Source organism: Poecilia reticulata, chromosome 1 (assembly GCF_904066995.2).
Source record: "Poecilia reticulata chromosome 1, P_reticulata-male-v2, whole genome shotgun sequence".
NCBI classification, from domain to species: Eukaryota; Metazoa; Chordata; class Actinopteri; order Cyprinodontiformes; family Poeciliidae; genus Poecilia; species Poecilia reticulata.
In genome coordinates, this window is record NC_088830.1 from 17,962,033 (window position 1) to 17,976,686 (window position 14,654).

Genomic DNA, 14,654 nt, shown 5'->3' on the forward strand with positions numbered 1-14,654 from the left:
AAAAAAAAAAAAAGAATAAGCTTCTAAGCTTCAAACAACTGCTGAAAAAAAGTTGCTTTTGGACAAAATTATAATTCCTTGTTTAAAGTTTTGGGGTTGAAATGAAAAAGCTCCCTTCTTTTAATGAGAAGCAGGACTCAGTGTGAATTTCAGATGCATGGTCCAATTATGTGTACACAGCCCACAATTCAGATGAAACACAATAATCAAAAAAGGATTGGATTCAGTTTTGGGTGAGTTTTAGTCTGTCCCACCTCGTATGAATCTGGTTTGTAATGTGTTTTCTACTTTTCATGCGTCCAGAGTAGTCAGCTGAACATTTTTGAGATGTTCTTTTCACTTACTAAGCACTAGGGTTTGGCTAAAATGGCCATGGGAAAAGCTAGTGGTCTAGTTTTTTAATGGATGCATCAGCTACACCAAAAGCTCTGAATAAAATCCCCAAGATTAATCGCTTAGTTCAACATCCAGCGGAACATGTTCTACATTTGAAGATACGTTTTACATAATTCTGTCTTTTAAGCGTTCAATTATAAAGCAGGTCTGAAAGCGTAAATATCAGATGAAGGATCTGAGCACATTGAAATGAGACAAATTCCCTCATTATTACGGCAAACAAAGGGGTCACGTGTAAGGCTTCCACCGGGTCTTTAATTAAATACTGAAATACCAACCAAGTCCAATCAACATTCATATATGAATTTACATAACATATAAATCACACCAGCATATGGCATTGTACAGAGTATGTACACATGAATACATTTACAAATATACCATTCTGCTCATCAGTCAATGTCGGTAACAAATACATTTCATATAACAAAGCACAATACAAAGAAAACGTTCAACTGTGAGTGCCCAAAATCCTTTGTCTCTTCTTTTTCTTTTTTTTAAACACTTCAGGTAGTTGGTCTGCAGGGGGCGCCAGACAAAAGAAGGGATGGGGATGGTACTGAAAAACGGAATCATTTTGCAAAAAGGAAAAAAAAAAACTAAAAGAGGAAACCTGGTGTTCTTCCAAGATATGCAGAAGTATCTACCATAACAAGTTATGTCAAAAACCAGTAATATTCACAAGCTTTTTTATTTTTTTTTTTAGAATACTGAGCTTGTTTTTACAGGGCATACAGGTGAGTGAGATTTTCCATGTTTATTCAATGGTGAAAGAAGAGGCTGAAGTGGTAGAGCAAGATTTTCCGGAGGCAAACTGTAGAAGAAGAACCATAAGGTCTGCTTTCAAAATCACTAAATTGTAAAACTATTTCTAATTGCAGACAAAACATTTTACAGTACAGTGCGGTGCATTCCAGGTATTACAATGGTATGTTTAATGTTCACAGCAACCATGAAATCATGTATTTCTCCAAGAAAACAATGAGAACTGAAAACTCACCTGACTGCACTTTGCATGTCAGTAGGTGCTGTAGATGTTTTGTAACCTTGAAGCAACATATAAAACAGTATTCTCAAAAACATTTCATAATAGTTGGGTGTTTTTTAGTGATTTGTTTAAATGGGGATTGGTCCATATGAGCACTTGTGGACAGTCAGTATCTCACTTGCAGAAAACAACACAGAGATCTCAGTTTGGAGAACTTATTGGAGTCAGAGAGCAACTCAGAACTCAATGAACTCAAATAAAGGTGGATTTTTTTTCACCATCTATTGGATTGGATTTTTTTATCAGTGATTCTTTGTTCATTGTTGCTGCTTTTGCATCAGTCAGTTTTTTTTTTTTACACTGAAGACTCTCTACACCTAGTGCCAGAGCACGACTCTTTTAAAACATCACACAAGTGATCCAAAAGCAATGCAAAGTGTCTGCAACAAATTAATCACCTAAACTACAAAAAAATATTTTTAGGTGGAAAATATTTAATAAAAACTGAACTGTCCCTTTAACTTACCTGTTTCCAATTGATAAAGGACCAGAAGGGCTTCTCATCAATAAATAATTTGTGAAATACAATTGTATGTGACAGTTTTTAGGAAACTGCAATAAATACATGAAAGAAAAAAAATTCTATTATCATTTAAATAATATACATTATAATTAAATGTAGAGATAATTAACACTTTAATTTATGTGTGAAAATCATGTCCTGTTTCATACTCCATTATCGATTCATTATTTAATATTTATTGTGCTGCTGCCCATTATCACACGTAATAGGTAAAATTACACAACCAAACTGTATATTAATCCCTGTTTGTACAGCAGCGTTAGCTCTGCTCTCTGACTTTAATGAATTATAGTCAATTCATCATGTGTTGCAAAACACACCTTTAAAACAAATACATAAATGGCAAAACATTTCTATCCTTTTTAACATAAGTTGAGTAAAAATTTGAATTATTTCCACATTTAATGTATTGAAAAAATATTGTTAAATATCCTTAAATATGCATATATTTATTTGCATTAATTACACTATAATTAATATGTTAATCTCATTTCTATAACTGATCACTTATATAAATATTTGACACCTCAGTTATGCATTTAAATATAATGTAGTACTGTAGATAAAAGAAAAATAATAATTGTCCGCAGATAAGTACATTTTCACCAAAATCTGAAATCTTAAGATCAATTTCACAAATTTACAAGAAAAAAACTTTACGTTTTAAATTGCAAAACAAAGGGAACACTTCTTCATAAAATGGGCACAAATTTCCAACAACAAAGCAAAGATATTTTCTGATATTATAAAGCCAAAAATTTGAAAGCAACAGAAGACAGAGAACTTTACTGACATTATAAAGTCAGACTTCTGTAACAAAAAGTGACGGAAGTCATCTAAGGCTTAAGTGGTAAATTTAGGAGATGCACAGTGTGGGTAGATCTGGGCTCCTTTCCTCTTTCAGAAAGATATCTCCTGAGTGTAGACCTGACATAAACACTTCAAATATGATTCAAAATGCACATCTCAGACAATGAGGGGGAAAAAGCGGCAACATGGCTGCATCAGGTCTGAATCTGGGAGATGTCATCCTGATGCAGGAAAAGAGCCCAGATCTACCGCTTAAATTGTCCAGATGTGCAGCTCTTGACTTTATAATCTCAGAAAACTTCAGAGATATTTCTGATAAAAAAAATGAATAAAAAAAATCTAACATATTTCTGACTTTAGTTTTAATGTTTAAATTTGAACGTTAATCACAGAATGTAATTTCTGTTGCAAAGTGAAGAAATTTCAAAGTCTTTATCCAAGTAAATATGTAAATTAATCTAAGAAATTCTGAAAATATTTTGGCGGAAATGTACAGCTTTATTGTATTGAAGTTTGGCACTGTGACCTGTTAACTCTGGAACTACATCCATTTAGAAAAATCCAATTTTAAAATCTAATTTTGGCAAATTGAACTTCTTCTAAAAACAAACCAGCACCAAGTCTAATATTGTCCTCTATCAAAAACAGTAACTGCATTTCCGGTTGTGTGTTTCACAAGCAAGTGAATTAAAACACATCGACTGTGTTCACAATATTTGGACAAAACAAAAATGCAAAGCAAAGGAACAGATTTCTCTTTAGAAAAACAAATGAATCTTCCTGGTGTGGCTGGAGGCTGCCAGAGCCAATATGAGATGCAGTACATTTCCATAATACATCAGCACATGCACAGTTCAGAGAACTGAAATTGTGGGGTGAGACGACCGGAGAGTGCTGCCAAAAATATCCCCCTCGAGATTTGACTAAGTTCTTCTTGTTCACGGAGAGATGAATAGGGAAAAACCTCCTGTAACACTAAACTGTGTGCATCATTTTTGATACCACTCACAATAGGGCTGGGGGATGAGAAGGACAAAGTAAGGATCAGAGCAGAATAAGGAGGTGTCGTCACAGCAGAGTCTCTTCTCTTTAGGATGGTTTTTCCTCTCGTTGTCCTTTTTGTCTGCCCTTCACTGTTCTTTCAGTCAGAGTCTCCTTAGATTGTGCTCCTCTGTGCAGGAGCCTTTCCTCAAGGTAATATCATCCACAGCCATCTCCCCACTTCTGCCTCTCCCACGTTCCCCCTTCAAGATAACCTGTTGAACAGCAGAAAACAGGTATTTCTACGATGAAAAGGTCATCACGCTCTGATTATTGATAAAAGAGGTCACTAAAGCTTTTACAGTACTTATACTGTCATATGCTAAATTTAAAGGGCATATTTTATCCTACTACAGAGCCATGAAAAAATTATTAATCTTTAAAATGTGCAGCATAAATCTCAATCAGCCCAACCGATCATTTTAAGGCAGTCGACCAATTTAAAATGCGTTTCTAATCCAAAATGAGGCTTCAGAGAAAGGTCTCTCCAGAACGTTATGAGAACAGACATTGGTGATGGGTGTGACTACCAGTCGTTTTATGAAGAAAACAGTTTTCCTCTCAATCGTGAATATGTCAAACCTATGGTCACTCATTCATGGGCAACACAGAATAAAATCGTGGAGTCATTCTTTTTACTCCCCCCAGATTCTGCCAACCAACAGAGGGTAAAGATTGCTAAGGAATCTGAAGACAACATTATTCATCTTACCCACTAAATAGTGTCTTTTTAAAACACAATGCTGACGAGAGGCAAAGCAGAAATTAAAATGTCTTCCCGACTGCTGACGAAAATTCATGGTTATTTTAAAAAATTGTTGGTAAAAAGCAGTTATTCACTGCTATCCACAAATTGTTTTTCAATCCCTGGACAGAGCACAGCTCCGTTATGTCCCCAAATTACTGCTTTCACCCAACATCTTTCCTGACTCTCTCCACCTTACTGGACACATTGCTGTATAGGCTGAACACTTTGTTCTTACTATACTTTTGAACATTGTGTTACATTAATTCTGACCAATCAGAAAGCACCTGGACTTGCTTAGGGCACATTTTGGAAAAATATCCTAAAGAAAAAGAAGACAATTGTTGCTGTTTCCACCTTCTTTGATTTCGAAGTAACCATTCCTGCACCATTCTTACGTAACTTACAGTTTGGTTCCCGTTTGCCATGCTGTCACTTTATTTTTTTCATGTTTTTTTTTTTAGATATATTTCTAAAAACATATTTTTCAAACACAATTTAGAAGAACAGTTGTAAAAAGAATGATTATTTCTCTTCCAAGTTAGATTATAGAGCGGGAATTTGTATAACTTTACTTACACTTTCCAGGCCTGTACCCCATAAAGTGATCTGGGTGTGCCTCCAGCCATTGCCCCCCGTTCGGCCCCACACTGCAGGACTGTACTGCTTTCCCTTTTTCACAAACACTTGAAGCATTCCCACATGGTGGCCTGCCAGCTTGTGCCGGAATGACAGGCACAAATTTCCGTCATTCCATGGCGGGGTGAGAGGAAGTACTAGCCGGGCCCCTCGTCCCGTCCTCTTGTTTCCCGTTTCTGGGATCGTGAGATACCATCCACCTGTGCGAGCAAATGAATGATGTAAATAAATAAACACCAACTGCCATAAACGGTCGGGTGTGATGGGAAAAATTAATTATATTGCCTGTTCATGTTAAATTGGATCTAGCACACTGTGCATGTCATAATTTAGAAATTGTGCGTTAATAATGTTGGTTTAATTGTACAAGGAGAAAAAGATGTAATTAAGCAAATGTTTCTAAATCTGAAAGTATTCATTGTGGTTGCAATACAAGTATGTAGTGTCAGCTATTGAAAGAGCTGCTGAAGCTGGATAAAAATGAAGGATCTATGGTAATAAAATAAGACTATACTTTATTACATATATTAACTAAATATGTATTGGTATTGGGAGTCCCCAGCAAAAGTCAACTCATGATATCTGCTTTAGTTCTTCTGTCTGAGGTAAAGAAATACGTTACAAGATAAATAATCAGAGAGTAAAATCAAAAAGCAGGAAAAATGCCACGACCTAAATCACTGAAGCAAATAGTCACACATGAAAACGGTAAGAAATCTGCAGAAGCAAGATGAGAATTTCTGAAGGTCTCTTAGCTGTATGTTGAGTCAGACAGTGTGCATAATTTAGAAAGAATCATAAAGTCATGCCTGTTTTATGCAGCTCAATGTAAAAAGAAAAATATTTCTCTGTACTGTGGGTGCCATGTTCTTCAACTTGGACTATCCCACAACTTTTTGCTTTTCATTTAACAATTACCTTTGAATTATTCAGAATACTTTTTAACTTTTGAGTTTTGCCATTTTTGCAAACAAAAACTCCACAAAATAATTTCACACTTTGATCTGAAACTGAGCTATTCCGTTGCCAGGCCAATTAGAGATTCATTTTTATTAATGTATGCATCAGAGCAATTTAAATTTAAAGCGCTTCTGGGTTAAAGCTGATAAATGCTGATGTGTATTTTCGCTTCTCTGGCAGAGCCACTTTACGGCTATTGTTAATTTCTGAAGTTGTAGTAAGTATCTGTTGAGGCTTACTGCATAAGTTATAAGTTCCATCAAAGTCAAAAGTATTTATCTGAGAGTGATGTTTGCCTTTGGGGGTCAAAAGGAAGGAGGCAGATAAAAAAAATACTCATTCATGCATGACAACGTCAAGAAAATAGCATTTATAGCAGAGACACTGTGTAAACAGAAGGGAAATGGCCCTGAAGTATTTTAATTCTACATCAGTCAACAAGCTGATACTCACTGAAACGTTGCATCTTATTTACTTAAGGTCAGCACTTATGTAGTAAGATATGTAATTTGGTGAAAACACCCAGTTAGCTTCTTTAACTAACTGGACAAACAAGATGTAGAGACTTAGAAGAGATAATGTGCTTTTTAGACTTGTTGTGTCCTCTCAACATAATTTACCATGTCTTTCCTTGTCTAATTTTATATTTATATTTGATAAAGCCTAATGCGTCAGCGATAGACCATGCAATCCAATTATCATCTAAATTTCTTTGTGGACCAAAGCACTAATGTTCAGAGGACAAATTACTTCCCTTAAGTCATTCTCATCTTGACCTGTAATTAAGCAGGACTAAACAGATTTTCTTTTCAATGCGCGCATGTGCATGCATGCCAAGCCTTTCTAAAATCCATGTATAAACAAATTATAAACAAACGTTAGTCCTTAAGTAGGGGAACTTTGGAGGATTGACTCCACTCTTCAATTACCTGTTGGATCAGGCGTCGTCTCCCAGTGCAGGTCTCCGTCTTTGTCGCTGATCCAACCGCAAAGACCGTCATCAAAGGAGCAGCTCAAATACCCTGAGTCTGAGAAACAGAACCGATTGTAAATGTCTGATTTCACGCCGTGTGCCTTCGACATCAACAGAAAAGAAAGCCGAACCTCTGGTGTGGTGAAAATTAAGTGATTTTGTTATTCATGAGAACATTTAATGCCTCCAGAAAAAGAAAAAAAAAACTCTGCATCTCAAACAGAAATTCATTAGATAAAGGAATTCTAGAGCCAAGATTCACAAGTGAGTCTAAATTATGTGTTATCCAAATCCAGATCAGTTGGAAGGGAATACAGTCATACTTAATAAATTAAAATATGTGTTCTGATTAGGCTCATTTCTTATATTGAAGGCTCCTTCTGAAAATACATTTTCAGCATGTATAATACTTTCGAGTCATCAAGCTCACATCAATACGTTACAAATATACTTTTTTATTGGTCTCATGTAATATTCTAATCTGAAATGTCACGTGGCTGTAAAAAGAAAAATCTTAATTTTTAATGTAAAAACAGGTTTGAAAAAAAAAATTGTGCATTTGCGGTACAATTTAATATTCACAGCTTTTACAAGATCTACATATTCTTTTTGATATGACTGAAAAAATGCGGATCAAAGAATAAACTATCCATAAAAGAACAGGAAGTGAGGAGAAAGATGGTCTCCGATATGTCTCTACTAACAACAAAAAATAAAATACTATGAATCCAAAGCAACACCAAACCGAATCCTCAGACCATTTAATCAATATTTTTCCCTTGGTATTAATAAATCACATCAAGCTCACATGACTTCACAAAAGCTCACTAATGATATTGGGTACAATTGTGCATCGAGTCTTGCTTGATGCAGAGGCCTGGAGCAGAAAACTAATGTGCTTCCAATCAATTCATCACTGAAGCAGCGAGACGAGCGGAGTGTGAGAAGCAGGACATTTTGGCAGTGTCTCGTAGGCAGTGAGCCATCGCTTAAGCGACACGTCCAGATGCCAGGTGTCACCCCCTATTAAAACACACCTGGTCCCTATATTAACTTCACCTTGGCAAGAAAAACTCCAGGAGTTTGTTTCAGTTACACTTGGTCCCAAAGCTCGCGTTTGCTATTTTCTGAACCCTGTGTGGTTTGTCATACATGTCATGCTTACCTGGGTCATCCTTGGCTTCATCTGCTGTATTGCCGAGCTCAATGTCAAAGTCTGTGTCCAGAACAGTGTTGTGACCATTATTCCTAGGGACTGAGGAAAGAGGCATGGGTTTAGATAAAGGATTGAATCAATATAATATATTGATTCAATGTGCTCTGCTTGGAGCTGTTGTATGACTTTGCTACCATTACACAGAAAACTACTTTACAGGGATAAATCAATGTCAAAGTTGAAAAACAACAGGTGCCAAAGTAGCTTCTTCAAAATTCTTCAGGTGATGCAGACCTGTGTTGTGTTACACGGAGCCACATGTCTCATTTCATCATCACTCGTCTGGCTTTCTATGAAAATCAAAACTGAGTAAAGGACACTTCTGATTGCATACGAAGTCCTCAACAGCCTATTTTTACCCATTGCCTACTATCCTACAAGGCAACTTCATCCTCCAGATGCAGGCTTTCTTGTCAACCCTAGAAAAGTCAAAGCAAGAATGGGAGACTTTTAGTTTCCAGGCTCCTTTACTCTGGAATTAGTTTCCTTTTTTTTTTTTGGGTAAGGAACACCGGAACTCCAAGCTTTTTATTCTATTTATTTATTTACTTTTCAAAGAAGCTGTAAGCCTATCATGGTATTTATTTATTTCCTTATTAGTAATGCATACTTCATAAAAAAAATGTCTTCAGCTTACATTTTGGCTTGCTTTATGTGCCTTTTATTTACTGTTCTTAACTTTAATTGATTTATATTATTACTTTGCATTTCCTTGCTTTGGGAATTAGTCTTTTTATAAACCTTTTATCTTAAAATTGCTACTAAGGCTTGATAAAGAAAGAATGTTTTCTTTTCTTTTCTGCTGTCTGCTTTTTCTTGAGCAGAGTGCTTTGAGTTTTATTTGTGGTTCAAGGTGCTTTATAAATAAAGATGAATTAAATTGAATGGAGTAAATCTCATGTGGTCATGATTCCTGCAAAATGAGACCTGACCTCCTCTCTCAGTTAGCCATGATCAGGGGAAAAAGTCTTTCTCCACCTCGACAACAGAGCGAGTGAGAAGGCAGGTTTTCAGAAACACCTCTGTTATAAGCTCTTCTAAGGTTAAGCAGATTGAGACGAGGTGGATTTGCTCGTCTGCAGGGAGTTCAGTTCGGTAAAAGAAGCCTGTAAAAGATCTTCTCTCTGGGAATCATGGTCAGAATGACTCCGTTCTTTCACCATTACTCCTTCTTTCACTTCCATAGCTCTCATGCTAAAAGTCAGTTTGTGTCTTTTGTGTTGTTTTTCTACGACACACAGGAACAACGTAGCCTCCGTCTTTCCCCACTAAGGCCAAACTGCACAAGGCTAAGCTGTTATGAAAGGTGAACCATTTTTTAGTCTTCTGCAGAAAGACAGAAGGTTTTTTTATAGATAGCAAAATGTATATATTTGAGAGACTTTAAAATCAAAATTTTAGTAATATCAAATGATCAAAAGCTTGTTTTTGTATAAGTCATCTACGAATTGACTGTGTAATATTGAACTAATCCTTCGAATTCCTGAGCACGTGCCCTGAATCAGTCTGTCGTCTTGTAGGTTCATGACCACCTGGCAGAGTGCAGAAGTCGGTCAACCGAAGAAATCTGAGAGTGGGAGAGGTCATGCATACACCAGGCTCTCCAGCAATCCTCGGTATCCCGTTCTATCTCTGTGTGTGTGCCTGTGTGTGTGTGTGTGCGTGTGTGTGTCTAGGTTTCAGTGTCAAGATAAAGCACCCTTTTCTAATCTTGCACACAGAATGGATGTAAAGCACATTGAAGAGATCGGACGAGAAAATTGTATTATATTCTCTCCTACAGTGTTCCTGTAGCAGTTTTCCAGAAAAAAATCTGATTAAAACACTTTGCTAATCACAAGTAATTGATAACTTAAAATACAAAGGTTTGTTCGGATATTTTTCCTCTAAGCTTCTGCTTACAAGTGGGAAGGACCAAAATTAGCTGGTCAGCAGGCCTGGGTGACCAAGAGAGACTGTAGCAGTGAAGAAGTTCTGTTAAATTAGGCAGGGCAAGGCTGTTTAAAACCTTAAAAACAAACAAAAGAATTTTAAAAGGAACTCTAAAATATGCAGGCAGCCGGAGGAGAGAAGCCATGACAGCGGTAATGTGCTCTCTCTGACATGTTCTTGTTTAAAGATGTGCAGCAGCATTTTGCACCAGCTGCAGACGTGTAAGTGGAAACTGGCTGACTCTGAGACAGAGGGAATTACAATAATTCAGCCATGATGAAAATGAAGGCATGGATTACTGTTTCAAACTGCATTGCATTACAATTATGACATTTCCTGGATAGGCTTTGACCTTAAAAACGTGTATAAATACATTTTTGTCAAAGTGAGAATCACCATCTACAAATCTATGGTTAATAAAAAAAGAGCATTCATCATGTGTTTGTGCTAAAAACTTAGAAATGTTCCAAATGAAGCAGGCCAGTGAAACTGGTGCAGCAAGAGTTAATAAGCTTATGGACTGTGATTTGTTAAGAATCATATCATCAGCATACAGTGATATAATACATTGTCCTAGTTGCATTTCTCAGAGACCAAATCTCTCCAGTTAGGAAAAATATTCAAATGTATTGAACTATTTGCAATTCCTTAAATTCAGTCAAAATAAACCGACCCTTATGTTGGTTGCAGATGGCATAACATACAAGTGAGAAAGCACTTCACTGACTTCCTATTTGTAACAGGACAGATTTTGCAAGGCTTTACCAACATCTCAGGACAGGAAATGGGCTGACCGTACATCGACAGTACTCCCACCCCATTCAGTAGGACTATGCAGCCATGTATATTTGTATATGCCATGTAGAGGTTCATGTAGTATATGTTTTTGGTGTACTTTAATGTCATTGTACAGGACTTGCATAAATTGTGCTTAAATAAAATTTGTTTAAATAAATAAAATGTCATTGGTGCTATAAAACGCTGCTTTATTTTATGTTTGACTGTTTTCATCTTTCCACAGAGTCCAAACTTTTGAAAAGGGATTTTATGTTAGGATTCCATTTGCTGTTTCTAAATGCGGACCAAAGATTTTCAGCTGAACAGATGCAAAATAGTCAACTTTAATTAAAGCTTGCATCCCTAAAAGACTGTTTTTATGGAGCTTAAATAATCAGTTGCTTTTAGTCAAATGGAGGGGACTTTTTTCTTTTTTTTCAGAACACAGAGGGTGTTAAAAGGGTTTTAATTGTCACACAGGATTGAGGATTTCTTATCCTGTGGGGGGTGCACTTTCAAAAAAAGGCACATTTGAGAAATTTACTTGTTTGCTTTTTGGTTGAGAGCTTTGATGCTAATCTTGTGTCTGTGCATATAGAAACTGCAGTGGGAAAACATAAATAAAAAAGGAACAAGGGGTAAGAAAAAAGGAGCAAAGTAAATACATTTTGCAAAAAAAAAACCTGTTATAAAATATAGAATGTACAGAGATAAAAGAAAGGATTGAAAATGTTGACTATTTTCTCGAGGGAAAAGATTATTTCTTACTGGGTTATTAACAAGACATTGGGCTGTTGACATGAAAGTCACACTAGATGATGGTAACAAGCCAAGAAATAAAAACAAATACGTTCTTAAATTATGTGTAATTAAGATGAAGTGCAAGAGGGTAAAATATTAAACACAAGAGAATAATCCACTACAGGGCATGAAGAATCAAGAAAGCAGGCAAAATCTGTGTAAAATGTATTTTTAAAGTAATCATGCAGTGTATCCTATACAAAACAACATCAGCTGGTTTAGTCCTAACTGACGGCCTAAGAAGAGGTTTGTCTTTAGGTATCACACGAGACGCAGCCTGTCATGTAGTTGTAAATTTACGAATGAGGGAACCATAATCCAGAAATGAAGAGAATACCATAAACCAGTCACGTCCAGAAGTTACTTTTGCAATTTCTGATAGAAGAGTAAAAAAATAACAGAGGAGTTGTCCAAAAGCTCATGTTTTCCATTGGCTGAAAAACATGGGATGAACAAGAACAGTGGTTTTAAAGAGGACACTAATTAATGCACTTAACCACCTCTAAGCAGGCTCCTGGCACCCTGCTAAAAAGAAACTATGATGAAGTTTCCTTAAAGTTTGCTGCAGGCCATTTGAAAAAGCCTTAAAAATACTGGGAGACGATAATCTGGTCAGATGAGGCCAGTATTGAAACTCTTTGTGTCCAACTGGACGTACCATGTTTGGAAGGGGAATGGTGTCGCGTGAAACTCCAAAAATATCAAACCATCAGTAAAATTCGGCAGTCGAAATATCAGCTGGGTATAAAACATTTTTCATGGAAAATATGACAGAAACATTAATGTATTGTTTTGTGAATTTGTATATCTCAAAAATCATTAATATGGAGATGTTGACATCTCCAAATAAAAGCACTCTCATTCATCATTCAGAGTGCACAAGTGCATTCACGCATCCTGTTCTCCTGAAAACACTTGTTGACTTGCACAAAGAGACACTCGTTTCATTTCTGATTTCTGATTAATTATTTGAATAATAACCCTGTGCTATGTCCCCTCCCTTCCCATTTTCTATTCATCATATCACCTACAGGAAGCTCTGCTTTCTTGAATTACTCTGCTGGGGTGAAAACTATTAGACTTGATGTCTTCCTCAAGCTGTGTGGACAGGTGCTAATGCAATCTTCTTTCCCTATTCGGTTTTCTAATTATGAGGTGCCATCTGGCAAGACGAATGGCAACCAGAGTGTCTAATCCCTTTTTTTAATATTGAACTGTTTCATCTCAGCAGAAAACCGGTGTAACATCTGGGTTTTAAGCAAACTACTCTTTATATAAGCGAGAAAAGTTGAGCTAATCCATTATTTTATCTTAGTATATTTGAATTATTTTGTTATATGTGTTGTCAAGAAAACCCAAGATCATCCCACTTCCCCATGCCAGATATTTTAGTTTAACAGTAACAATAAATGAAGATACCTTCAAAATTAATCACACAAGTAACATCTAGACCCAACAATAGACTCAAATTTCAATAAAATCAATCTGGTTGTGTGTTGTTTTTGTCTCCTGGAAACGTTGCTTTAATTCTACTTCCTTTTTCTATCTAATCATAAGAAATCGTAGTTAGGTAGAAAGTGTGTCATAAACCAGGAACAAAACGAACAGGAGAGCATAGATGACCAATGTCTTATTTGGAAACAGATTGTTGAACTTAAACTTTTCAAAGAAAAGGTTGTGCAGGCAACGGATGTAGATGGACCGTTGAGCAACCCTGGGTCATTAAGACAAACAATTCACAGGAAGAAGGGTGGAACATCTGGATGGAGTTCATCAGAAACCATATATATATATATATATATATATATATATATATATATATATATATATATATATAACATAGTTAGTTGATTTTGCTAGAAAATGGCACTATGTGAATGGAAAATACGTAATACCGTCCCTATAAGATGCACGTGTCCAGTCCTTCAAGAAGGTCGTATGTCATGAGGTCTTATTTTTCTTATTTTTGTGCAACATTAACGGCTCTTGACAACACAATCCTTTTTCAATAATTGTAATTGGCAGTGATTCCTAAAGAAAGAAAATGTGTTAGTTAATTGTCTAAATAAGAGCTTTGGTCTAAATTTCACTAAAACTTGGGAGTTTATTTATATTTAGACAGTAACTGTCAAAAGCACTGCTGAACCCTTTGAACTTTTCTTTTTACCTTTTCTAACACAAGCATCAATGTATTTTATTGCAATGTTAGATGATAAATCAACTTGATATATTGCATGACTGTGGAATGTGGAAACTGGTGCAGTTTCCAAAATATTTTAATCATGAAAATCTGAAAACTCTGCAGTGTATTTGGATTCAGTACCCTGAGAACAACACTGTCGAATGACCTTTTGTTCCTTTTACAGGAGCGGGTGTTGTTTACAGGGTGAAGTGCAGTGTTACTTTTCCACCACCCTTAGAGTTGGACATTTAAGACACAAAGTTAAATTGTGATCACATTTGATCAGATCACCCTTTTGTACATGTTTTCTGTGTACTCTGTGTGGCAAACGTGACTTCCAATGGCTGTTTTTCATTAATATGCTAGGGAGGATGAATACTTTTACTTAATCTATGTTTTTGGAGAATTTTATAGCAGGACCCATTCTAAAATGACGCAATTTCCATCTACTTAAACATTTGAAAGGTGAAGATAAATTCTGCTTTTATTTTTGACATTTTTAGAGTAATGTTAGATTTCAGCCTCTTTCTGTGTCATTTAAAACTACTTAGATCAATTATTTTAATTACAAATGTTGAGTAAAAACGAAGAAGGTCAATGTACTTTTAATG

General features: G+C 36.0%; 1 protein-coding gene across 6 annotated transcripts in view; it reads right to left on the minus strand.

Annotated features, from left to right (window-relative positions):
- Nucleotides 1-631: 631 nt before the first annotated feature.
- npnta (nephronectin a) overlaps nucleotides 632-14,654 on the minus strand; it is a 65,787-nt gene continuing 51,764 nt past the window's right edge. For all 6 annotated transcript variants that reach the window (XM_081607831.1, XM_081607823.1, XM_008412137.3 and 3 more), the window contains 4 exons: nucleotides 8,301-8,390; nucleotides 7,092-7,190; nucleotides 5,143-5,402; nucleotides 632-4,033 (listed from right to left, as the gene is read on the minus strand). In XM_081607831.1, coding sequence (XP_081463957.1) covers nucleotides 3,923-4,033; nucleotides 5,143-5,402; nucleotides 7,092-7,190; nucleotides 8,301-8,390 — 560 coding nt within the window. In that variant the 3' untranslated portion in view covers nucleotides 632-3,922. The remainder of the gene's footprint in view (nucleotides 4,034-5,142; nucleotides 5,403-7,091; nucleotides 7,191-8,300; nucleotides 8,391-14,654) is intronic.